At 44.6% G+C, this 24,060-nt stretch overlaps 1 protein-coding gene and 1 long non-coding RNA gene across 4 annotated transcripts in view; both read left to right on the top strand.

Annotated features, from left to right (window-relative positions):
* nup153 (nucleoporin 153) overlaps positions 1-24,060 on the top strand; it is a 38,698-nt gene that overhangs the window by 6,492 nt on the left and 8,146 nt on the right. The window contains exons 2-15 of one of the 3 annotated variants that reach the window (XM_063185205.1): positions 10,631-10,853; positions 12,280-12,654; positions 13,548-13,687; positions 15,219-15,350; positions 15,584-15,700; positions 16,216-16,260; positions 16,400-16,453; positions 17,411-17,569; positions 19,550-19,602; positions 19,804-19,933; positions 20,372-20,566; positions 23,327-23,425; positions 23,574-23,661; positions 23,921-24,025. In XM_063185205.1, the coding sequence (XP_063041275.1) occupies positions 10,631-10,853; positions 12,280-12,654; positions 13,548-13,687; positions 15,219-15,350; positions 15,584-15,700; positions 16,216-16,260; positions 16,400-16,453; positions 17,411-17,569; positions 19,550-19,602; positions 19,804-19,933; positions 20,372-20,566; positions 23,327-23,425; positions 23,574-23,661; positions 23,921-24,025 (1,915 nt within the window). Of the gene's footprint in view, positions 1-10,627; positions 10,854-12,279; positions 12,655-13,547; positions 13,688-15,218; positions 15,351-15,583; positions 15,701-16,215; positions 16,261-16,399; positions 16,454-17,410; positions 17,570-19,549; positions 19,603-19,803; positions 19,934-20,371; positions 20,567-23,326; positions 23,426-23,573; positions 23,662-23,920; positions 24,026-24,060 lie in introns of all 3 variants that reach the window. The other 2 variants (XM_063185206.1, XM_063185204.1) reach the window with 2 other exon arrangements.
* Positions 1,450-4,263, top strand: LOC134436149 (uncharacterized). Its single transcript, XR_010032168.1, has 3 exons — positions 1,450-2,202; positions 2,475-2,727; positions 3,054-4,263. It is a non-coding gene; the product is annotated as an uncharacterized LOC134436149 (long non-coding RNA).

Below are 24,060 nucleotides of genomic sequence, written 5' to 3'. Positions count from 1 at the left end.
ATTCTACATGAGGGGTGCTGGTCACAGGGCCAGTTTTTTTTTCCAAATTCCCTCCCATTAAAAGGGCTGACAACATATTACACATTTATGTCTATATTCACATTCATTACACATTAATTTCTATATGCAGCCCGATGTCTCCTCTGCTGTGTCAATGAAGGTCTGTCACCAAACTCATTAAATTACAACTGTAAAACAAAGCCTAGGGAGTGTTAGTAAACTCATCCCCTGTCCCTTCTCTGAAGGTTTTTTATATTGCTCCCAAACCCAAGTAAACTACAACAACTTGACTAGGCTTTTGATCCCTGTCTTTCAAGCACTTGTGGTTCTGTCTATAGCAGGGGTGCCCAACCTTTTTTTAACCAAGATCTACTTTTGAAGTTGATGGTCTGCCGTGATCTACCAAGTCAAATTCAAGGATGTCAGTATGAAAATTTTACACCACCATTTATTAATCACCATTATTATGAACAAAATGTTTTCAGTAGGCTACTATCGCCGTATCTTTTCAGTGTATTTTTAAAGTGTGTTGAATAGCCTATCTTTACAAAGCAATGCAGCACTGATAGTATGCAGAGATAATTTCAGTCATACACAAGTCATAAACAACTGAAACAATTTCAAAATGATAAACATTTGGTATATAAAAGGCACAGAGGCCCTATTTCTAAAATATGATGAAGCATTATCATGCCTTCAGTTGTATAGGCTACAAATTAACAAGGGCTCAGAAATTCACCATTTGTTATGGGTAAATAGTAGGCTACTATGAGAGAGAGAGAGAGAGAGAGAGAGACAGAGAGAGAGAGAGAGCAATGAGAGAACTCATTGGATTGGTTAACACCTCTGTTAAGTGTGACTTCTTCTATGAAGGTTTTTTTTTTCAGCTCTCTGGGACAGTAGCACAGCAAAGGCTTTCTATTGTGAGTTTGGTCAATCGTTTTGTCCACAACTGAAGCAAGAAACAGCACACATTGAAGTGAATTCCATACATGTCAACAACTAGGCCTAACATTTCCCTACGCGGCACGCGATGTAAACGCAGTTAGCGATGATGCATGCGACTAGCGATTTGGACGAAGATCCTCGCATATCTGCGTGTCATAACGCATCGTTGCGCACATGTTCACCTGATATTACACGTGTGCACACATGAATCAACTGTAATACCCTTACGGTCACTTCCTAATGCTTTCCCCTCATTCTGTGTTACCGTGGGACTACTTATCTAACCAATACAGAGTCTATAGGATGTATTTACTCCAGGAGGAAATGCGAAGGAAATTCAAAATCGTAATTCAAATCGTTTTTAACAAAAATATCGTTTGAAAAAAAAAAAAAAAAGTTAAATTTTTTTTTTTTTTTTTTTTACATTTTCGTAAACTATGGCGGCCAAATTTAAACTATGGCGGGCCGCCATAGTTTTCTCAATATATGTGACCCCCCACCACGAAACCAGGCATAAGTCGCGCAGCCGCGTTCAGAGCTACAGCCAAATTTAGTCAGGGAAGCGATTTTCTATGTGTTTTGACATCTTGGAAGAAAACGGTACCTTAACACTTATATTTTCAATTTCCATGGTCATTACATTCAAATTCGGTCAATAAAGATGTTTATTATGTCAATTATGTCAGCGTGATCAAAAGTTCAGGCTTCACTGAGCAAAGAGAAAGCCGAAATGGGCCACTTTTCCCCGACCGAAACAACCTCCGATCTGTTGCGGATCATCCAACTGTTTGGTACCAGGAGAAAGCTAAGGAAATGCCCTGTCCAATCACGTAGGTCAAATGGCGATATTATTTTGTAGTTCTTTTAAAAGAGCCAATCAAAAGAGTAAACCAAACCCTCTTGTTGCTATGCCTGTCAAGATCAAGCTCCGTGATTGGTCAAACGCCCACCGCGTGCTCTCGGGGCATGCGCAGTTCTCTCACTTACATCCGCAACAAACCAAGCATGGTTAGTGTTATTGCAAGTTTGATTAATGTTTCGTCTCGTAAATAGCCGTATTTACTCCTCATTTTTGGACAACAATGACAAGGACAAAGGCGACTGGGAGTCTGATGATGACTGGGATGCCTTTGATGATGAAAAAGACGATCGAGTGCACGAACTGGGAACAGATTCAGCAGTGGGGAAGACCAATGCGATTTTTACCGCGGACGTATCTCCCAATTCTGGCTATGAAAAGACCAATAATCTTTGGTAAGTTAGTGTGCAACTTAGTTACATAGCAGGGGACACTTTCTGTTTCTTGATTTTTACGTTTTAACCCTCCAGATTTAATCTGCATGACATGTATGTGTGGGTATAATGGAGCTCTAGAAAAACGTCTCAGTGCATGCCTTTAGTGATTACATACTCCTCGTTTTGAAATGGGCTAAACTTAAAATAATACTGAGAGTATATGCAACTATTCTACCTGCAGTTAACTGGAATGGTATTTTTTACATACTATTCCTATTATTTTATTCCAGCATCAGCAAGGAAAGACTAACAGGCTTACTGAAATGGTACTCCAATGGGACAGGACAGGAGGGAGAAAGAGATCCCTTCAGCTGGACAACATCAAAGGAGAGGCGACATTCATCCAACAACAAGGTTCACAAAATGCCCTAGTGCTCACTGGACATGTCCCTGGATTTAAACGTGATGATCTACAGCCCCCGCCTTCAATTCACACTGCCACCAAGGTCAACCAAAGCTACAAAGATGTTCTTCTTGGGACAGGTAATTAACATTCTCTTTTAAATATTGTGGTCATCTAACCTATTTGTAATATGGGTGTCATAGTTGGCTGGTAGCCATTATTTTAATGAATTTCATGTTTATGCTGCAGCTGTCATATTTCAATGCTTTTAAGGTTAATATCTTGATTTACAATGGGCGGCGATTGTTAAAATTCTACTCCATATAATGAGCTATATCGATTTATATTTAAATAATTAATTTCAGTTGAGCTGGAAAAGAGAAAAAATGTAGCTGTCTTAGGGTATAACTATTTTTGTTTTGAAAACTTTTTTCTGTCAATTCATTATTTTTGTTATTTTTCATAGAGAAGAACTATTGGACCATCAAGCACCAACAAGAGTGGAGACTTGAAGAAAGCGACGCATATCTGAATCTTACACTGACTCTGAGAGTGCCCATAGACAGGTTGTGGGCGTGGAGATGAACTTTTAAATCTGTAAATATGTGGCAAGTACACAAGAGAATACGTGAGTAATGTGTGTGTGTGTGTGTGTGTGTGTGTGTGTGTGTGTGTGTGTGTGTGTGTGCGCGCGCGCGCGCGCGCATGTGTGTATGTGTTTATGCTAAATGCATTTAATTTAATGCTATATTGACCTAAATGTTCATGTCCTGTATGTTGTGTTTTTTTAAGCTTTGGCAGCATTGATACTTCCAAGCATGCCAATAAAGCACATTTGAATTTGAATATGCAAGTTAAATTGTCTTTTTTAGTTCTTTTAGGGTTGCCATTGGTAAGCGGTAGGGCAGTCATGGGTAAGCGGTTAGGGCATCAGACTGTATCCCAAAGGTTGCCGGTTCGACTCGTGACCCGCCAGGTTGGTGTGGGAGTAATTAAGCAGTGCTCTCCCCATAATCCTCCAAGACTAAGGTACCCTGAGTATGGTTCCGTCCTGCCGCACTGCTCCCTTTGGGGCGCCATTGGGGGCTGCCCCCTTTTGAGGCATAAATGCAATTTCATTGTGCGCAGTGTGCACTTGTGTGCTGTGGAGTGCTGTGTCACAATGACAAAGGTAGTAGGAGTTTCCCAGTTGGGCTTTCACTTTCTTTAAGGCATAACATGAAGACAGATACAGTATGAGAGCATGAATTGGTGATAAAAGATGATCATATTTCAGGTGGATGATTTCCCCGAAATTCCATTTGGATGGAAAAGTCAGTTTCCGTTTAAATAATAGGTTAAAGTTCTTTGATTTAAACAAAACTTCTGTGACATGTCCGTCATAGTGTCATTAATCATCTGTGAAAATTTCATGTCAATCGGATGATAATTAATATGCGTTGCTAAGGACTTTATACCTATAAAATAGTCCAAAACTTTGACGGCCGATTTCTCGAAAAGGCGTTTCGCGAAATATGCCCAAACTCCAAAAGTAAAATTTCCGTAACTTTGGTTCTACTTATGATAGAAACATAATTTTTTCACCATAATAAACCTTGGGTTCTGCTCTATCAATCCACATAGATAACTCATTTTTGATATCCAGAGACTTATGCCTGGTTTTGTGGTGGTGGGTCACATATGGGAAACACTGTCTAGTGTGGGTAACCTACAGCCTCAACTGTTTCTGTACAGCATTATTGTAGGGATGCACAATGTCAAAAATTTCGGCCGATACCGATATCCGATTATGATATTGCAGTTTTGGCCGATGACCAATATTAACCGATACCGATGTTTTTCTTTCTTTTTTAAAAAGAAGAGATGACAATGATGCAAACAAACAGAATTTTTGAATGTCGTCTTATTTCCAAAAACACTTTTTAACTCCCTGTGATAATTAGATAAAAAATAGAGACAAAATAGAAGACAAACTGTGAAAGTCATCGTCAAGTCCATTCTTTTAGAACCGTAACATATAAAAAAAAACATTGGCGTTAACATCGGCCCAGTTTTACCCATCAGACCGATGTCCGATGTGTTGAATATCGGCCGATACCGATACATCTGGCCGATACATCGTGCATCCCTACATTATTGCTAACCTGTAACAACTTGGTAGGTTGCCAATGGGAAAATGTATTGCGACCAAGTAAGTTGTTAACTTGCTTAGCAATGATGCTGTTTATGAACGCGCCCCTGTTGACTTGAATTCTCACGCAAAGCATTTCATACCACATCTATCCCAAGTCATGGTTTGTGATTGCATCTTACTGTAATTTATTGATTTTATTTTTTACATGAGGGAGCTATTAAGACACAGCACTTTTCTAATCTCAGCACTTGCTGTTCTCCAAAATGAATGCCGTGTTTAATAGTTAATGAATCTGAGAGGGATTTGTGTTCATTCCATCAGGGATTGTTGGATGTCATTTTTGAGGCCATGGTGTGGGAATTGTGTTACAAAGTTGCAGAAGCAGATCTGAAGGTCTGGAGCATTACGAATTCTGACTAATGCTTGTGAGGTACCTTGTACCACAAGTTGAAGAGACGCTTGGGGTATTCGAAGAACGTATTTAAGTGATAAAACCAGACTTTGTTAACCCACAAGAAGTGGTAAACCTGCTGAAGTCAACCGGCAGGCATCATTCGATTAAGGAAATGAAACTCTCCTACTAGATGACATACCACTACCTCAAGGATAGCTGAACCTGGTCTACTACTTAGACAGGTTCTTGGAACACCCCCTAAGTGCTTTAAACTTTAATGTATAGCACACGTTGTGTTTGGATAAGGGGATGCTCCAGCAAGCATCTGGCTCTGCGTTTATATGAATGGTGTCGTACCCCATTATTGCTAGTAACCTGCTTCCTTATGTGTTTGACATTATTGGTTAAAATTAGGTCCTATTGAACTTTGGTTGAGGGTGAAGACTGTGCACATCCCAGGTAAGCTTAAATGTGCAGGACAAAGGCTGATTGAAGTTGGCAGACAATTGTAGCAGATGGTCTGAGAGGGGGTCTGCAGTGCACACAGAGTGTAACTTTAGAAAAAAATAACCATATTTTTTTAACAAACGACAACGTTCAGACACCGTTATGCAAATTCATTGCCTTTGAAATACAAGTATGAAACTTAAAAGCTCAAACTTTTGGCACATTCATCTCCATCTATTGTGGCAGAAAAGTAGTCCCCTTATGCATCATCCACATTCTAAATAGCTGGTGTTATTATAGCATCCAGCAGAGACACGGTTGTGTGAATGAGCGGAGTGAGTCGTCTGGTAGCTTATGTGAGCTGGTGTGTTTATATAACCAAAGCACAGCGCAGTGGAGCTGCAGTGCAGAGTAGAGGTCTTTACTTCACTTCCATGTGCTGTGCTGTGCTGGGAGTACTCCAGACAACCCAGACAAATCACCGCTCCTGCAAACCATACCAGTGCTGCTGACTTGTTGGGACTCAGTGAATAACACAGCATTCAGTACTGGGCCTGTTGCACTTCTTAATACTTCTGGTATTAATTCCGGTTCTAGAGGAAGTGTCCAAGTCTTTAGTTTGAAGGGGGTTATTAATTACATTCCACGGTGCAATTGCTTCATGTTTAATATTTCTTTGTATTCCAGGCTAGTCCAGGCTACTTTTCAAATGACTTTTTGAGTCCTCTATTAATCCCTTTTTCTGCGTCAAACCAAAGGCCTCGCTAGCTTGTCTTCAGACAGCATGTGAGAATGAGAGAAGCGATATTTGCCCGTATAAGACGGCTGCGCATCGGTTTTGGCTAACGGGATGTCTACTGTCTAGCGTGATTGACGGTTGCACTGGCTCAACATGCACAGAACGGAGTCATCTATGAGTTCCCCATGAGACGGTTTTGGTGATTGCTCAATATACAGTAAGAAAAAGCAATGAGGCAAGTTGTGGCCCACCCAGGCAGGATGTTGTTGGAATCCTCCATCCCAAGTTGTGCAATATCTCAAGCTTCAGCTCTCTATAACTCTGAAGCAAATATGGATTTGAAGACTCATTACCATTTGAAAATATGGCTTCTTAAAAAAGTTATGATGTCTTATATTCATGTTCCTGCCTGAATGCCAGTTAACTACACACCTTTTTTTGGCTTGTCCAACACTATTAACTGGAGATGTGTTGTGTGGTGATTGACGAAGCTTGACGTCTACAGCTTGTTAGGGCTCACAACCAACAGGGTGAATGTAGCTCAGCACAATGCAGTTCAGTCAAGAGTGTGTTGCTGAATGGGGGGTGGGGGGGGGGTGCTTTCAGCTGCTGCTACTGCTGTTCCTAATGAGACGATGTGTGTGTGCGCACACACGGTGCAGGCACACAGAGGCTGGCAAGCTGACCCAGATACATCATGGCTATGGCACAGCTTTTCAGCCTGGTCTACTGAGACCGTGCATGATGAACACTCTCTCTCTCGCGCGCGCTCTCTCTCTCTCCCCTTGCTTCTCCCCGTTTCTTGCTTTACACATGCATGCACACAGTTTTTATTTTACTCGCGCTTAACTTGCACACAATCTCATGTAACTTACAGTATACCTGGCCTGATATGACCTCTCCCCAATATTGAGTTGAACTGCTCTGTATGTGTGGGTTAAGTAGATGGTCATCAAACGACTGAGTCTTGCAGTTTTTTTTTTTTTTTTCAAGCCTTTATTGGTCATTATCAGACAGGATAGTGGAGGACAGACAGGAAGTGAGTTGGGAGAGGGAGACGGGGAAGGGCCGGCAAAGGACCCGTCCCAGGAATCAAACTTGGGGCGGCTGCATAGCAGACGAGTGCCCTACCGTTAGCGCCATGGTAGGGCGTCGGTTTGATTTTGAAGTTACAGCACACTGGCTGCCTGCCTACTTTCTTAACCAGTGCAGACTCTACTGTAGGATGTGTTTGCAAGTCATGAGAAAGTGGGCCGGTGCCGTCACAGTGACAAATGAAAAGCAGCTCTGAAAACTATATTTGGTCCCTCTTGTCACATCTTATTGCTCTGATCTGAGCACAGGCTTCAAAACGGTGGCAGCTAGTGGTCGACTCAAGTGGTTGTTCAACAGAAACAAAATTGATCAAGGCTGTTTGTGCATTATTAGCATACCAACTGAAGCCATCAACGATAAGAATGGATTGCGATGTATTGTTTTGTGAAATCATCTTTCCGTCTTGTTGTGGGGGCTGTGTGACTAGAGGTAGTGCCCCTCACCTCGGGGGCATTTCTGGATTGGTTAGATTGATGCTGGTTGTGCATTACATTATATTGTCTCCCCAGACCCTCGTCTTGACATGTGTTCAATGCGGCTAGGTTACCTTTGGTACTGGAGGAAAAAAAACTCCAAAACTGTCCTTGAAGGTCCTGGAAAAGTCCTTGTTTTTGGCCAGGGTGTAAACTCGGATTACAATAGAAAGCACAGAATTGACCGTTGTCGTGTATGCATACCTGCCGACCATTACGCATTTTGTGTAGCAGATACGGATTTTGACATCAAACTACGGCGCTGTCACTTCAAAATACGCGAAAAACCAATAGCAAAGTGGGCCCTTATAAATTGCTCTGTAGACTTGCAACCAGACAGAGCCGTAGACATGGCTCTGCTTGCAATTGTCTCGCGCTGGCCTTTCCATTGGCCAGCAACGTGTGGGGGGAATATTGACCAATCAGAGCGCTAGAACTAGTTTGGATGTCTTCATTTGTTATGCTGCGCTCCTCCCGAGTCGAGGCATCAGCTGCCGCCAGAAAGTTTGCTTCGAAATCTAATCACACAAGCAGAGAGACTGGTTAATGTACTCCTATAATCTCTGAAACAAGTGTCCTCCTCCTGTCGTCATGTATTATCCATCTTGGTACTGTCGCTGTAGTTTTACAAGTGAGCACCGTCAAAATCACCGTTTCAAAGGTAAATGGACTTTGAGAAAGGTAGCCTGTATGGTAGTGAATTGCGTCCAGTTGCTAAATCCCTAAACTTATGAAAATAAATAAAGGCCGAGGTCTGTCGTAATGATTCACCCAATGTTTCGCCGTATTTGACGGCAATATGTTGTTGCTTGTTTTGATATTGGACCGACACAAGATTACTTCCGAATGAGAAAATGTGTCGATGACCGCGCTATAAATTAGCAGATTAGCAGCAAACTAAATTCGGTTTCCCTTTGCGCCGGATCATTTTAACTCGGGAAAATAAAGCGATAGTTCTAACGGTTGTGCTCGGAGTAGGTCTACATCCATAACCTACCATGACACCGTATAGGGATACTGTTCCCCCCTGAGTCATGGCCCATTCTGTGAACAGGTGTAACAGGTCGTGCGTCATACCAAATATGCACCACTCCACGACTACTATCCGTAATCACGTATGGCAATCTATTAATAAAATCAATTCTCCTATCATCATATATGTGCCGAACAGTGAACAATAGCCAACTCATGACGGCAGATGAGGGTAGATAGGCCTACTATTATGCAGAGAAGTGAAAAAAAGAAGCGATGCCCCTCAAAAGTTACCGTGGAGGTTCCAAAAGCATTGGCCATTAGCCCCCGTCCCTCAGTAGAGCCACTACATGACGCATTTTGTACTGAATGAATGCTGAAAGTGTGATTTTGATGTTAGCCCCCAACGTAATAATATTAACCTGATATTATCCTAGCTTAGATAACACTTGTCTTTATCTTTTTCTCTACTGCTGATGCTTCTTCACAGTAGGTGACAACATCACCATTTATTAATATTGGGGGAGATGATGTAAAAATCATTACAATTCAACTTTTTGTTCATAAAAATCACTGAAATGCCTCGGTATTTTATAATCAAATTATACATTTTCCTACATGTACCTTCTACAGCCAAAAAAAATAATCAGCAAATGCTTCAATTTCATACTCAATTCCAGCTCCAACACCCCCCAAGTGACCAAATGCTCTGTTTGGCTGGTATATAGGATAACTTAATAGCCACTTAGGCCTACTAGCCAGACTGGTGGTATGTTTGACTAGTAAGATTAACAGCCATATTGGCTGATGATCAGTAAAGTTAATTTAGAGGCCTCCAGCACACTATATCATAGCATTTTATTGGTGTTATGGTGTGAAACAAACAAAACAAAAATCTTTCATGAAAGTTTAATAAATTATGGTAGTTCAAAGTACTGTGAAGAGCAAGATAAACTATTTGCCAGATAGACGGGATGTTAGGCTAAAATGCATTAAAATGCAGGAAATTGCATCTAAGAAAAGCATTTTTTTTCTGGGGGAGGACCCCCCTGCCTGAATGAAGTGTCTCTTGTCTACCCTGTTGACATTTGGCAACCCTAGGTGTAGGGCAGACTATGCAAAACAAAGTAGCCTCTCAGATGGGCCCGCCGGCGACCCCGTTGCTTTGCCATGCCAAGTTGTTGCGCCGTGAATTGCCGCGCCGCGATAAGTTGCTACTCAAATTCTTTTTTAAAGGTTGGCAGGTATGTGTATGCTTGCTCACAATCCTATTTTGTCCGGCCGGCCAGGGTGACATGGCTGTTTCTAGGCTGACATGACTAAGCAGCGTGTGTGGGGGGTGGATGTGGAAGCAGGTTAACCTTTATGGCAGCAGGCTCGATTGGCTGCATTCCTCTGAGAACTCCACAGGAGGTCAGCCTGACCCTCACATGCCCTGCAGCTCTGACTTAACCCAACACTTTCCTTTTTCTCTCTCCCTCCCTCCCTCTCTTCTCCTCCTCTCTTGCCCCCAACAACGGCGTTCTTTCTCCCGCTCCCTTCTCACTACTTCCTCCCTCTCTCTCTCTCTCCCTCCCTTACACTTTCTCTCCTATTCTCTTGCCCCCCCCCTTTTCCTTCCCTTCTGTTGCTCTCTCCTTCATTCTCCCTCGCTTTCTCTGTGTTCCGTCTTCCTGTCCTCCCTTTCTCTCTCTGCTTCTGTCGCTCATTCTCTCCTTGTTCCATCTTCCTGGTCCCCCCCCGCTCTTTCTCATTGTCTCTGATTCTCTTCCTCTCTCCCCCACAGCAGGCAGGCCTCATCAGCAGAGTGACTGACACGGTGAAGAGCATCGTCCCCTCCTGGCTGCAGAAGTACTTTAAGAATGGCGAGGTGGCAGAGGGCCCGGCCGCCTCTGCTCTAGCAGGCCCCGAGCTTGACGGTCAGGCCTCCGCAACAGCGCCCAACGGCAACGAGGACGGCGGACCGCTGCCCGACGGCCGGGACACACCAGAGCCCAGCACCAGTAACACAGGTACACGCACACGCACACCTGGAACACGCGCACACACACACACACACACGCACACCTGGAACACACACACACACACACGCACACCTGGAACACACACACACACACGCGCACACCTGGAACACGCACACCTGGAACACACACCAAGCCCAGCACTAATAACACATGTACGGCATGTGATGTCACTTGCATGCGCACGCACACACACATGGTGCCACACACGCTCTCACCTAGACATCCGCATGCATGCCTGCACACACTGCTCAGTCCAGCACCAGCAATGTGTGTACAGCATATCTCAGTCAAGCACACACACACGCACACACACACACACCAACATCATTATGGGTCACTTGAAGGACAGCACCGAAGCAGCACAGATTTAATTCTTTGTGTTTTTAATTCAAGGGCACAACATGACTAACGTTTCGATGGTTGGACCATCTTCATCAGAGTCCATGAGTGGAATGGAGAGAAGAGCCATTCCACTCATGGACTCTGATGAAGATGGTCCAACCATCGAAACGTTAGTCATGTTGTGCCCTTGAATAAAAAACACAAAGAATTAAATCTGTGCTGCTCCGGTGTTGTCCTTCAAGTGAATATTTCCTGCCTCTCTCCCGTCGATGCACCAGATGATAAAGCAGAAGCGCGAGGAACTACCCTTTTGTTTGATCATTATGGGTCACTCTGCTGGGCCCAGCACCAGTACCATGAGCACCTGATGTCAAATACGCACACAAACACTCCTCGCACTCACCTGAACCGCCTGAAACTCATCTGAACCACCTTGCACACACACAGGAGCGCACACATGCTTGCCTCAGCCCATCACCACGAACAAAAGTACGTCACACACTCGGCACCAGTAACAAATGTACGTCACGTCACACTTGTCCTCACCTGAACAGCCATACGCACACACACACACACACACACACACACACACACACGCCCACACACACTTTGACAGCGTTATGGTTCACTCACAAAAAACAGCACCAGTAACAAATAAACAGTATGTTACAGAGCCATGCTCACTTGGAACAGCTACGCGCACACACGCACACACACACAGTGCTAGTGGGCAGCAGTAGTTGGCAATCACATCGGGTCATTCGTTCCGGTACAAAATACATAGTCAACTCGTCCTCTAGTGTTCTATATTTATGGCCCGATCCAAGCTATAGCTGTGTCATACTCACACTCCCCTGATCGTTCAAATATAATAGACAGATGCTCTGACCCCTTTCCTGCTGTGTGATCTATGGCTCAGCAACAACGCTGGAAAAGCTTTCCCAGTGTATTATTAACTCCTTATTACTCCCACTCGCATGAAATCACGTCAAAAAAAACAAACAAAATCTGTTGTTAAAAAGAGAGAGAGCTGTCCACTCAATAGGCAATATAACTTTCCTGAAATTTCCAGAACCTTCAACGAGCCGCGCATCGCTGAACTTCAACGATGTGCTGTCGCGGCCCCCCCTCAACCGCTCCCACCTCCACTTCGCCTCCCTGGACAGCTCGGCGGTGGCTTCAGCTGGACTTGGCCTGGGGGGCTCCAGCTCCCTCTTCCCCCAGCCCTCCACATCCTCGGCGGCCGGGGGCCCCTTCGGCAGCCCTTTCCCTCTGGCCGGAGCCTCCACTTCGGCTGCGGGGCCCTTCGGAAGTCCCTTTGTCAGTGCTGGCGGGGCCTCCACGTCGGGATTCTCCCTGGTGAAGGAGATCAAGGACAACAGCTCGCAGCACGACGATGACAACATCTCCACCACCAGCGGGTTCTCCTCACGCGCCTCCGACAAAGGTACGGCACTTTTTTGTTAATTTTTGAATTTTAATTTTTTTTTCATTTTCATTTTTGGCTTTTATTCATTTTATTCATTTTTGGCTTTTACTATGGCGGACACAATGAGGAATAGGACAGGAAATGAGGGGGAGGGAAAGATGGAGGACATGACCAGGGCTGGACTCGACCTGGGAGATGCAAGGCCATGAATGGGGAGGGGCCTCAGCACACCCAGACCAAGTGTGGATGATGTAGAAGCCAAATACATGTGCTAGGTGGAAATTACAGTGCCAGAAGCAACAAAAACACGTCATGTGAAACTAAAACCTTTATATGGAAAACACTAATTAGCCAGTGTTTTTTGGTGTAACAGGGTCACAAGGTTCATTTCATAGATGTTAATAGGGTCCCATGTATGATTCTTCACTATGCACCTTTTTAGAAATTCGACGTGCAGCGCTTTCAAAACCTCTGTTGTAGAAACACAGGAGCATAGGCCTAGTATATATCCAAGTTGAAGAGCTTAACCTACTTTCTCTGTGTACTGCTAGCTCCTGAAGCAAAGCAATACACTTGTACAGCTAGTGCAATATGGTGATGTACACCATACAGCAAGTAGTGATGCAGACAGCAACAAGTGATAAACTAACATGCAACCCAGTGATTAAAGCAGTGCAGTTCTGCTAGTACAGTTATGGTGCTGTAGGCCCTCATGGTGTACAGTGCGGTAAAGTATCCATCCAGTCTAACACTGTGTTGATAGTGCAACATGGTGTTGTAGGCTCATATTAGCAAAGAGCCCTGTGCCAGTACCCTATTGATGGTGTTGTAGTCCCATATTGGTACAGTTCAGTACAGCCCTATGTCAGTTGAGTCCAGATCTCCAGCCTAGGCCTTGGTTCTTGTTGCAGACGTGCCCACCTCAAAGCCTGCCCCGCTGCTTTGGTCCCCAGAGACAGATCGCACCCACTCAGGCTCGCACCAGCACGCGGCCCAGACGGGACTCAAGAAGCCCGCCTTCAACCTGTCCGTCTTCGGAAACTCCACTTTGGTGAGTCTTCCATGTTTTACTGGGGAAAGTGTTTCAGGTTTTATGCAGTGGTGTGATTGGGGGAGGGGGGTTTTGTTTCTGCACCAAACTAACATTGAAGCAATGTTTAGAGATGGTCTTAAATTCATTTTTCTATTTTTCTCTTCGCTTTACATATTATTTAAATATGTACTAAATCTATTAAGTGCTGTAAACATATTATTATATCCCCGAAACGCGGAGCGTTGGGGATGTAATGGTTTTGCGTGCGCCGCGTCCGCCGCCGCGTAAGGTCTTTCGTGTTAACGCGATAACTTTTGAACGGATGTTTGGATTTGTCCCAGATTTTTTGGATGAATGCTCTAGGGCAGGTTCATAAACTGATTCGAGTTTGGAGGTCAACACTTTCAAGATGGCTGAATTCAAGATGGCCGAATTTTTGTTTGGCCCATAACTTCTGACTGGGTGGATGGATTTCTCCCAGATTTGGTGTGTTAATGCTCTAGGGTAGGTTCATGAACTTATTCGAGTTTGGAGGCCAACACTTTCAAGATGGCTGAATTCAAGATGGCCGAATTTTTGTTTGGCTCATAACTTCTGACCAGTCGGATGGATTTGTCCCAGATTTGGTGTGTTAATGCTCTAGGGTAGGTTCATGAACTGACTTGAGTTTGGAGGTCAACAGTTTCAAAATGGCGGAATTTTTATTTGGCCCATAACTTCTGACTGGGTGGATTGATTGGCCCGGTACTACCTTATTTTAACAGTTCACCATTTCAGTGAATCTACCATATTAGGTACAGTGTAACAATATTTAATACCATGTAATACTAGTGTAATACCAGTGTAACAATATGCAATACCAGGTACAGTGTAATAACCAGTGTACAATATTTAATACCATGTAATACTAGTGTAATACCAGTGTAATAATATGCAATACCATGTACCACTTACACAAAAATACATGATGTAGTACAAATTGGTACATGGTGTTACACTGGTATTACATGGTATTAAATATTGTTACATGGTTATTACACTGTACCTAATGTGGTATATTCACTGTAATAGTGAACCATTAAAACAGTGTTACCATTTGCCCCATTTTTTGCTTCATTTTCACAATAGTCATTTGGTTTCAAGCCTATGCACGTCATTGATCTATGTATAGATATTAAATATATTTCTTTAATATTTTGTATTTATCATATACGTATGAAAAGGTGGATGGGAGTGGTAGGAATGATGGGGGACTGGAAGCGTTGCGTTTCGGGGATATACCTTAAGCAGTCGAAGGCGACTGCACAGGCAGTCTAGTTGTTTAAAGTGTTTTCCATCAGCCCACTGAAGCAATGTTTTGATGTCTTCTTCAAGGTCATCACTATTCAGAGTCGTTGCTTTCCATTTTTATTAGTTTATCATTTATTGGTTGAGTTTTTTTATGTGACGTTTCAAATGGCATTTTACAAATTATTTTCTGTTGAGATGAGTAATGAGTGTTGTTGCGTCCGTTGATTGACATGCCCGCTTTCCTCTTGTGCTTCCCCAGTCTACTTCGATGAATGCTTCAGTGCTGAACTCCAGTCAGCTGGGTGACTCCCCCTACTACCCAGGCAAGACCACCTACGGAGGCGCCTCGGCCACCCGCAGCACACGCTCTCGCCCAAGCACACCTTATCAGGTACAGATACAGAATAATACTACTACTACTACTATTGACCTCTCTGACCATTTCCCAGTAACTTTATACACTGTTTTGGTCTTACACCTTTATCAATGTTGTGAACATGCCGTAGCATGAAAAAGGTCTTAGCCCCCTTTTCCTTTTTCTCCTCTTCCTCCTCTTCTGCCACCTCCTCTTCCTCCTCTTCTGCCACCTCCTCTTCCTCCTCTTCTGCCTCCTCCTCCTCCCAGGTCCCGGTGAGGAGACAGATCAAGGCCAAGCCGGCCGGAGCACAGCCCTGTGGCGTCACTAGTGCCACCGCCCGACGCATCCTGCAGTCCTTGGAGCGCATGTCCAGCCCACTTGCCGTGAGTCGCTCCTCTCCTCTCCTCTCCTCTCCTTTACTCTCTTCTCTCCTCTCAGTCTCCATGTATTAGTCTTTTTTCACAGTTGTCAAACGAGTTCCATTTTGAAGCGAAGCAGGCATTAAACACTGCCATTTTCCATTGTCAACATTGGCTTCTACATTTATGTCTGTGCCACCGAAAGCAACGAATACCTGGTTCAATTACATTGGAAGTGTCTGACATCACTTGAAAGAGTCGTTGTGTTTTGTGCAACACGACAGCCTGCACGCCAAAGACCAACTTGAATCATTTGTACAGACAGGCACTGTACAGACAGACCAACTGAAATTTCACTGGATATGCACTTCTTTGGTGTGTATTTGGTAACACCAAGCTCAGTGAACTGCTTGTCTGTTTAGTGCTTAAACAACTCATTCACTTTTTTTTCTCGTATTTGGTAACACCAAGCTCAGTGAACTGCTTGTCTGTTTAGTGCTTAAACAACTCATTCACTTTTTTTTCTCTCTCTCTTACAGGATGCAAAAAGAATACCCTCAACCATATCGTCACCTTTGTCATCAGTGAGTTTTTTGTTAGTTATTAAATAAAATTCCATTCTGAGGTGCAACCACATAATTCTGCTCTTGCTGATGACCCATGGTTCTGTTTGTAGACTTAAAATGTTCAACAGATCTTTCTCTACTTTTTTATCCCCCTCAGTCACTGGATCGCACAGACTTGGAATCCTCCCCGTTCCAGGTCAAGAAGAAAAAGGTATAACTGGCATAACCAAACCAGATTTTAGTCACTCTCTTTGCCCACCATTGGCAAACTGTGTGTGCCCTGGTGTTGCATAAGGCTGTCTGGGGGTGTGTCTGTAACTGTATCTGTGTCTGTGTGTGTGTGTTTCTGTCTGGTTCTGGCCTCTGCGTTGTAGCTGTTGTGCTGTCCCCATCTGCAACAGCTGTTGGCCCTTCAGCCCCTGTGGCGTTTGTGTGTGTGTGTGCGCGCGCGCGCACCTCTGAAAGAGTCCCAGTATCCTCAGACAGCTGTGGCAGCTGTCTTTTTGGCATTCAACAATGACTGTTTTTTCAAAGCCTGTCAAATGGTCTTCCACTTTAGACTTTGCTTCGTCCTCTCTTACCCTCCGCTCCCCTAAATGTTTTTGTGCTGTCAGTGGGCACTTCAGAATGCACAGCCTTGGTGCTCAGTTCTAAACTCACTCTTACACACACACACACACACACACACACACACACACACACACCCTAAATGTTATGCCGTTTGGCGGACACTCTAGAACGCACAACCATGCGCATGCTTTTCCAAGTGCTATATTTTTAGGGATTATGTAGTACCGCTCGCCAGGTTATTGCAGGCCCACCAACTGACAGCGCTTTTAAATCACCACCACCATAGCAAACGTGTGTAGAGGAAATGTTTTGATGCACAGCATGCGGCCGTGGTCTATCTGTGATGTAATTTGATATTGTTTATGTCCTCTTCAACACGTTGGGCTCTCGCCCAGGAGTAGATATAGATAGGACAGCGATGGTACCTAATGCAGCGCATGTGTGTCAGAGTGTCTGTGTGTGCGTGCGTGCGCTCGCGCGTGTGTGTGCTTGTGCTCATGCGTGTGTGTGTGTGTGTGTGTGTGTGTGTGTGTGTGTGTGCGCACGCATGTGCTTAACCTCCTGCTTATGAGCATGTCGTGTGTGTGTCCTTGTCCAGATGGACGTGTCTCTGCCGCCGGTGAAGAGGCTGGTGGTGCCCACGGCAGCTGCCTCCACCTCCGCCTCCACCTCCGGGAGCCGCTCCATGTTGTTCCGTCCCTCGCTTACACCTGGCGGAATCAATCGGGCACTGGAGAGGACGGCCTCTAGGGACACGGTGAGGACCCCTCCCCTGCTTATGTAGTCTAGCTACCACTGGAGTGGATGATGAATTGTGTTGTGTTCTGCCATACCACCCAGGGTTTCACAACTTGGGGCCCACTTGAAATGTTCAGATGTTCACAGCCCACTTGTGGCGATAACCATTAAAACTCAAATAAACGCTCAGCAGGGGGCGCAGTGCACTAAGCCCCCCACATTTGGGCTTGCATGCCAACGGGGACCCCGGTTTGAGTCCTGCAGGGGTCATTTTCCGATCCCAACCCATCTCTCTGTCCCACTCACTTCCTGTCACCATCTCAGACTGTCCTATCAAATAAAGGCATAAAAAAGCCCTAAAAATATATATTTAAAAAAATAAATTAAAAAAAACGGTCAACAGCAGTACACACTATCATTTTTAGAAAATGATTTGAAGGTCCACTTGGAATACTTTCAAGATCCAAAGTTTGAGAATCACTGTCTACAGGGGGGGTGGCTGTGGCGCAGCGCGCTAAGCCCCCCACATTTGGGCTTGCATGCCCACCCACGGGGACCCCGGTTCGAGTCCGGCCGGGGTCATTTCCCGATCCTCACCTGTCTCTCTGTCCCATTCGCTTCCTGTCACAATCTTCGACTGTCCTGTCAAATAAAGGCATAAAAGCCCCTAAAAAAAGAGAGAGAGAGAGAGAGAATCTCACTGTCTACCACTAGCCTACCACTGGAGTGTGTGATGAATAGTGTCGTGTTCTGCCATTACCACCCTCTGCAGCTTATTCCCCCTACACCAAGTCACCAATGCTATTCAACATCAGTGCCAAGAAAGCCGAACGGGAAAATCACTGGGTTTTGGGGGCCACATTAACATTGAGATGTTGAATTTTAAGTCGGGTGCTGGACCGCAGAAAAGTTTTAAACTGGCGGCATCTAGCCTTAGGTCCACTAGTTTACTCCGCCTGCCCTACACTGTTTGTAGAACGGAACCCATAATCATTCATGCAAATGAGTTAATCTTTGGTGGAATCAAGTGTCTCTGCACTGCGTTGTAGAGTTTTGCATCTGATTGGAGGCTGAAGCCAACTGAGCTTTGATATGGCTTACTCTGCAGTGGGGCTTTCCAGGCCTGTGCTTTTGCCAGCTCCACTGCAAGCGTGAGCTTGACCCTGACACTTGATTTTCATTTCACTTTCTATAAGCAGTTTGGGGTAAGCGGTAAAATGGTGCTCTTCTGTATTACATTAGACTTGGCAGATGCTTTTTTGCAAAGCGACTGAGTTATTTACAGGGTGCATTGGTTAAAGTCCCTGGAGCTATTTGGAGTCAGTTGCTTTGTTCAAAGGCACTTCAGCCAACACATGTAGGGATGACCGAGGGTTGCAGGTTTGAATCCCTCCTCCCCCTCCCTCCACCTCCCTAACCACTAGACCACGGCTGCCCCAGTTGTACAATTACGTACAATACATGCAGAAGTCAGAAATGTTGGATATTTGTGACTTGTTCGGCCATTTTATTGCAATGACAAGATCTAGCTATCCTTTGTCCTGCTATAGAGACAGACGATCCAGTTAACTTCACATGGCTCAGCATAACTGCACGGTCGACGCCAAACAGACTCAAGCAATCGTAATCACGCACTGCTATTCATGGGTTTCACCCATAACCGACTAGTGAAGGGACCATGTGAAACTTCCCTTTAAAAAATACTGTATATATATATGGGAAGCTCAAATGGCATTGGAGACTTGTTTCTCTTTTTAAAATATATGTTTAAGGGTTTTTATGCCTCTATTGTGACAGGACGGTTACAGAGGAGCAGGCAATGAGCAGGCAGAGACAGATGGGGAAGGTTCGGCAAATGATCTGGGCAGGAATCGAACCTGGGTCGCCGGCATAGTGCCCTACCATTAGGCCACGGCAGGGCCATTGTAGACTTGTCTTCAGTTGTGTTTTGTTTGCGCTCTTCATCACCAGCTAACCTCCAATCATGCTTTCATTTCAGCCTGTGAGGAAATCTCCCGTAATACCAGATGCCACACCAATCCCCTCTCAAAGGTATTTTGCTAACTTCAATCTCACCCGAACTATGTTGATATATGATGCATGATGGCTGGGCAAAAATGAGTTGTGTGGTCCCAGACTCGATGGCACGATTACACAAGTTCAAGAATTGCGGCATATTTTTTTTTCATGATGGAACTGAAAAATGGTACAATTTGAAAAGGTGGATTATTTCTGTCATTATGTTTGTTGCAGCACAAGCTCCCCAGCGTACCCCTTGTCCAGCACCCCTGCTGTCAGCGCCAGCGCAGCAGGCTCCGGAGGAGGCAAGATGAAGCGGGAGAGGGCCACCACACGGGCCTCGAGCAAACGACCAGACGACGAGGTCAGCATTCGCATCCGTCACACACTTTGGTGCACGTTTCTCCTCACTTGTGTTTTGCGTTGCCCAGACAGTTGCACACAGTATTCGTTGTATTCATGTTGTTTGTGTACACTGCTTATTGTTTGCAGTCTATGGCAAAGAGTTCAGGGGGATCTTAAACACACGCTTGCTTGCATGCATGCATGCACGTACACACACACACACACACACACTCCCAACTGCGATTCAGATTGTAGAGGATGATCTTGTTCACTCATCCATGTGATACTTTTCTTTATTAATTAGGAGTTTGAAGTTCATTGAACATGTTTGCATAAAACTACTCTACATATAAGAGAAACACTCTTAACAAAATATGCTCTGTATCCTTTCCTGCCTTCTCTCGCCCTTTGCCAATCACAGTCTTGTGTTTTTGTGCCTCCCTGGGGCGTGTCACAGGTAGCGGAGATGCCTGACCTGCCCGCCATCTCCCTCCCCATCAGCACGCGAGCACTGCCCACCTTCAGCTTCTCCTCTCCATCCAACACCTCCACCCCCACGCCAGCTCCTGTCACAGTCCCCGCTCCTTCTCCAGCCCCTGCACCAGCCCCCACCAAAGCAGCGCCCACCCCCCAAGACACCCCCGCTACCAAGGTAAGGCTCTGCCCCAGTACCACCATTTGCACTTGCCCACCCACCCACGTACAGTCACAGTCATTGTTTCAGCAATACAAGTGTGATGTGTCCCAATACTGCTGAGAATAAAGGAAAGTACTTAAACTCCCTTCAAACTTACTCTTGAATGGGAGTGGGACCTCCACTATGAACAGAGTGGAAGATGAAATGAAATGATGAGTGAGTGGGGAGAAATGTGACACAGCCTAAGGGCGCGATCACACAGACCGTGGATTTCTGCCTACAATCTGCGATGCGCGTTCAGCTGATAAATCAGAAGTGAGCACACTGAGCGCGGATCCACTGCCCATTCGAATGCAGTGACTAGGCAACGTAACAACTCAACGGTCACTCGCAACGTAGCCTAATAGATGGTGTTATGTCATTAAATGTTGTGAACACATACACAAAATGCTTTGTCCATGCATCTATGTAAAATGAATAGAAGACGAGCTCTTTTCTTGCCCTCCTAACATTGGATAGTGAAGCTGATATGAATGTTGATGGCGGTCTCCTATCGAACATCTGGAAATCCGCTGCAGGTTTTCCGCCTTGAGTTGAACTTTTTTCAGCTCGATCCGTCCAGCGCGGAGAGGCGGCGAATCCGCAACCCGCCTTGCGCTGATATTAGATGCGTAATCCGCTCATTTCCATTGACAAACAATAGCCTCCTACTCTAAAATCCGCGGTCTGTGTGACCGCGCCCTAAGACTGGAGGCCTTCCAGGGCCTTATTGTATGTGGGGGTTGCTGATACATGACGGTCCTTGAAAAGCCACAACTTCAGTGGCGCAAAAGCAAACAAACAAAAGCTTAGTATTACTATGGAGTGTATGGGCCTTAAATATTACAGGGTTCCCATGGGTCATGGAATTTCTGGAATATCGTGGAATTTCATACATGTTTTTCCAGTCAAGGAAAGTCATGGAATTTTACCGTTTTGCATGCACAGTCATGGAATATCATGGAATTTTCTTAACAGTTGTGTAAAAGCAAAAAAAAAAATTGTTTGGTGTACTACATTGTTTCTTACTGGTTATACTACAACGCTTCGCCAGAGACGGTTAAGTTTTGCACTGTGATGTGCAACATTTTTAGAATGCAATGAGCCCACTGAAGTCTGGCGGTGGCTCGGTGACGGCTAGGGGTGAAGATAATCTTTAGTTTTCACACTTTAAAAAAAACTTTTTAACATCATTTCTTTTTACCGAAATGGTCATGGAAATTCTGTTTTTTGGGTCTGGAAAGTCATGGAAAATCATGGAATTTTATATCCGAATTAGAGTGGGAACCCTGATATTATCAGCATGCTGGCAGAAATCAGGTGTGGGACAGTAGTAGGGTGCATTTACCATTTGTTGGCATGACCGACCCTCCTTTTTCTGCCCTGAGAATTCTGTGTTTCTTCCCTTTGTTGTCTGATGAGAAAATGCTTGACCATAGGTCCGCAGGCTTTTATTATTCCTAGTATTTGCATGTGTTTACATATTTGTAGTATTTACATGTTTGTTACGATGGCCCGTCATCATCACAACACTGAACAATGTGTACTTTGTATTGCACATTTCCCTCACAACCTGCTGCCCTTCCATGGCGGTCACATAAGTATGCTGTATGCAGTATGCTGATGTGCTGAACGCAGCCAATTGGATTTTTTTCTAAACACTTACTGCAGTCACTTGCGATAGGATGGTGAAGTTTGGGGCAGAAAATTGGGGAAACGGCTTGCAGGTAAAAGGTGCGGTTTTCAAACTGACATTGTCCATTTTTAGACACATGCGACATGCAGTGACTACACTGTAATACTGGGAAGCGGTTTGCTTGCAATGTAAGGCCTGTCAGGGTTCCCATGGGTCATGGAATTTGTGGCATGTCATGGAATTTGTGGCATGTCATGGAATTTCAGTAAAGGTTTTTCCAGTCATGGAAGATCAAGGAATTTGACCATTTCGCATGCAGTCATGTAATGTCATGGGATGGATAGTGGTGCAAAAGCAAATGTTATATCTGACTTTGAGTAGGAACATTGTGCCTGTTGAGTTCACACGAATTTGAACTTGTTTGTACTCTGACCCTAGCAGAGGTGTGGCTATGGGTGTGGAAGCGCTGCTTTTTTACGCACTGCTGCAGGGCACAGGCATGGCAACTGGAAATTCCTCTTTCACGGAGAAAACAGAAACGAAACCAAAAGGATTCATCGTACACTACCGCGATACTGCTACTATGCGCAATCTGTCTGTAGCCATCAATCTTCGGTGGCTTTAGTTCAATGTGAATCGTGTACCATGACTTAACCACTTAGTGCTCAGTAGAATTCTACAACAATCGAATTCTGTGGAATCTCAAACCCGTTGGCGAATTTGGACAGTTAACTGTGGGTATAGACAACATGCAAGAAGGTTTTTTTTCCTCCAACATTTTGAAATGAATTGATTTCATTGAGGAGTATGAGATGGCTTATTTAATCCCAAAGGAGATCAAGGGAGAGCTGCAAGGACTCGTCTGCACTTGCATCGGTGCCCAAGATGACGCAAATTTGAAGATTGTAACTGCCTGTTATCTGACTGTCCTGTTATCTGACTGGAAATGGGAGGAAAGCAAGTTACTTTCCCTTGAAGTTGGAATGGTTCACTTAACTTTTATTAGTAGTACTAGTAGTCGTAGTAGTAGAGGTACTTGATGCATTGGGATGGTTTACTTTAATGAATGTGTGTTTGTCCCTCTTATGTGTCCCCTGTAGGATCCTCCAGTGCCCTCTACTCCTCCCTCGTTGCCCTTCACTTTTGCCTCTCCTATCGTCAAGGCAACACCTGCCAGCCCTCCATCCTTCTCTCCCACAGTAAGTGCCATCTATTGAGATTTTCAGCATCTTTGCAATCAAAGATATTGATGATGTCACTGTTTGTATGTCTTTTTTTGTTTATTGCCTCTGTGATGTCTGGGTTGTCTTATTATTAATGTTTGTGATGTGTGTGCGTCTTTCCCAGTCTGGGTTCACCTTCAGCGCTCCTGTTATGAAGACTGGTCTCGCTGTGTCGAATGACTCTGCTGCTGCTTCACCCATCACCCTGGCAGGTATGGAGAAGTCACCTCCAAGTTGAGCTTCTTCATGAACAACTGCATCTTCAAGGACATGGTCTATTGCCATCTAGCGAATATGTTTGATAGCTGCCAACCTGTTGTCATAGTTATGGTCTATGTTTTCGTGTAAGCAAATTAACGTTAGCAAGCTAACATAAGTGGTCACACAACCTATGAGGAGGTTTTCTGGTCTAATGGCTCTACTACTTTTAATTTGTGACTCTTGTCTATTGTGTTTTGATTGAATCTGCAGTAAAGAGTCCACCTAGTGCAGAGACGAAAGCAGAGTTCGAGGGCCCCTTCAAGCCAGCCAAGACCCTGAAGCAGGGCAGCGTGCTGGATCTCCTCAAAGCTCCTGGTAAGATGAGCATTTATCTTCTCTCATGTGGCCTA

Source organism: Engraulis encrasicolus, chromosome 20 (genome assembly GCF_034702125.1).
Source record: "Engraulis encrasicolus isolate BLACKSEA-1 chromosome 20, IST_EnEncr_1.0, whole genome shotgun sequence".
Classification (NCBI taxonomy): domain Eukaryota; kingdom Metazoa; phylum Chordata; class Actinopteri; order Clupeiformes; family Engraulidae; genus Engraulis; species Engraulis encrasicolus.
This window is presented reverse-complemented; position numbering and strand designations above follow the sequence as displayed.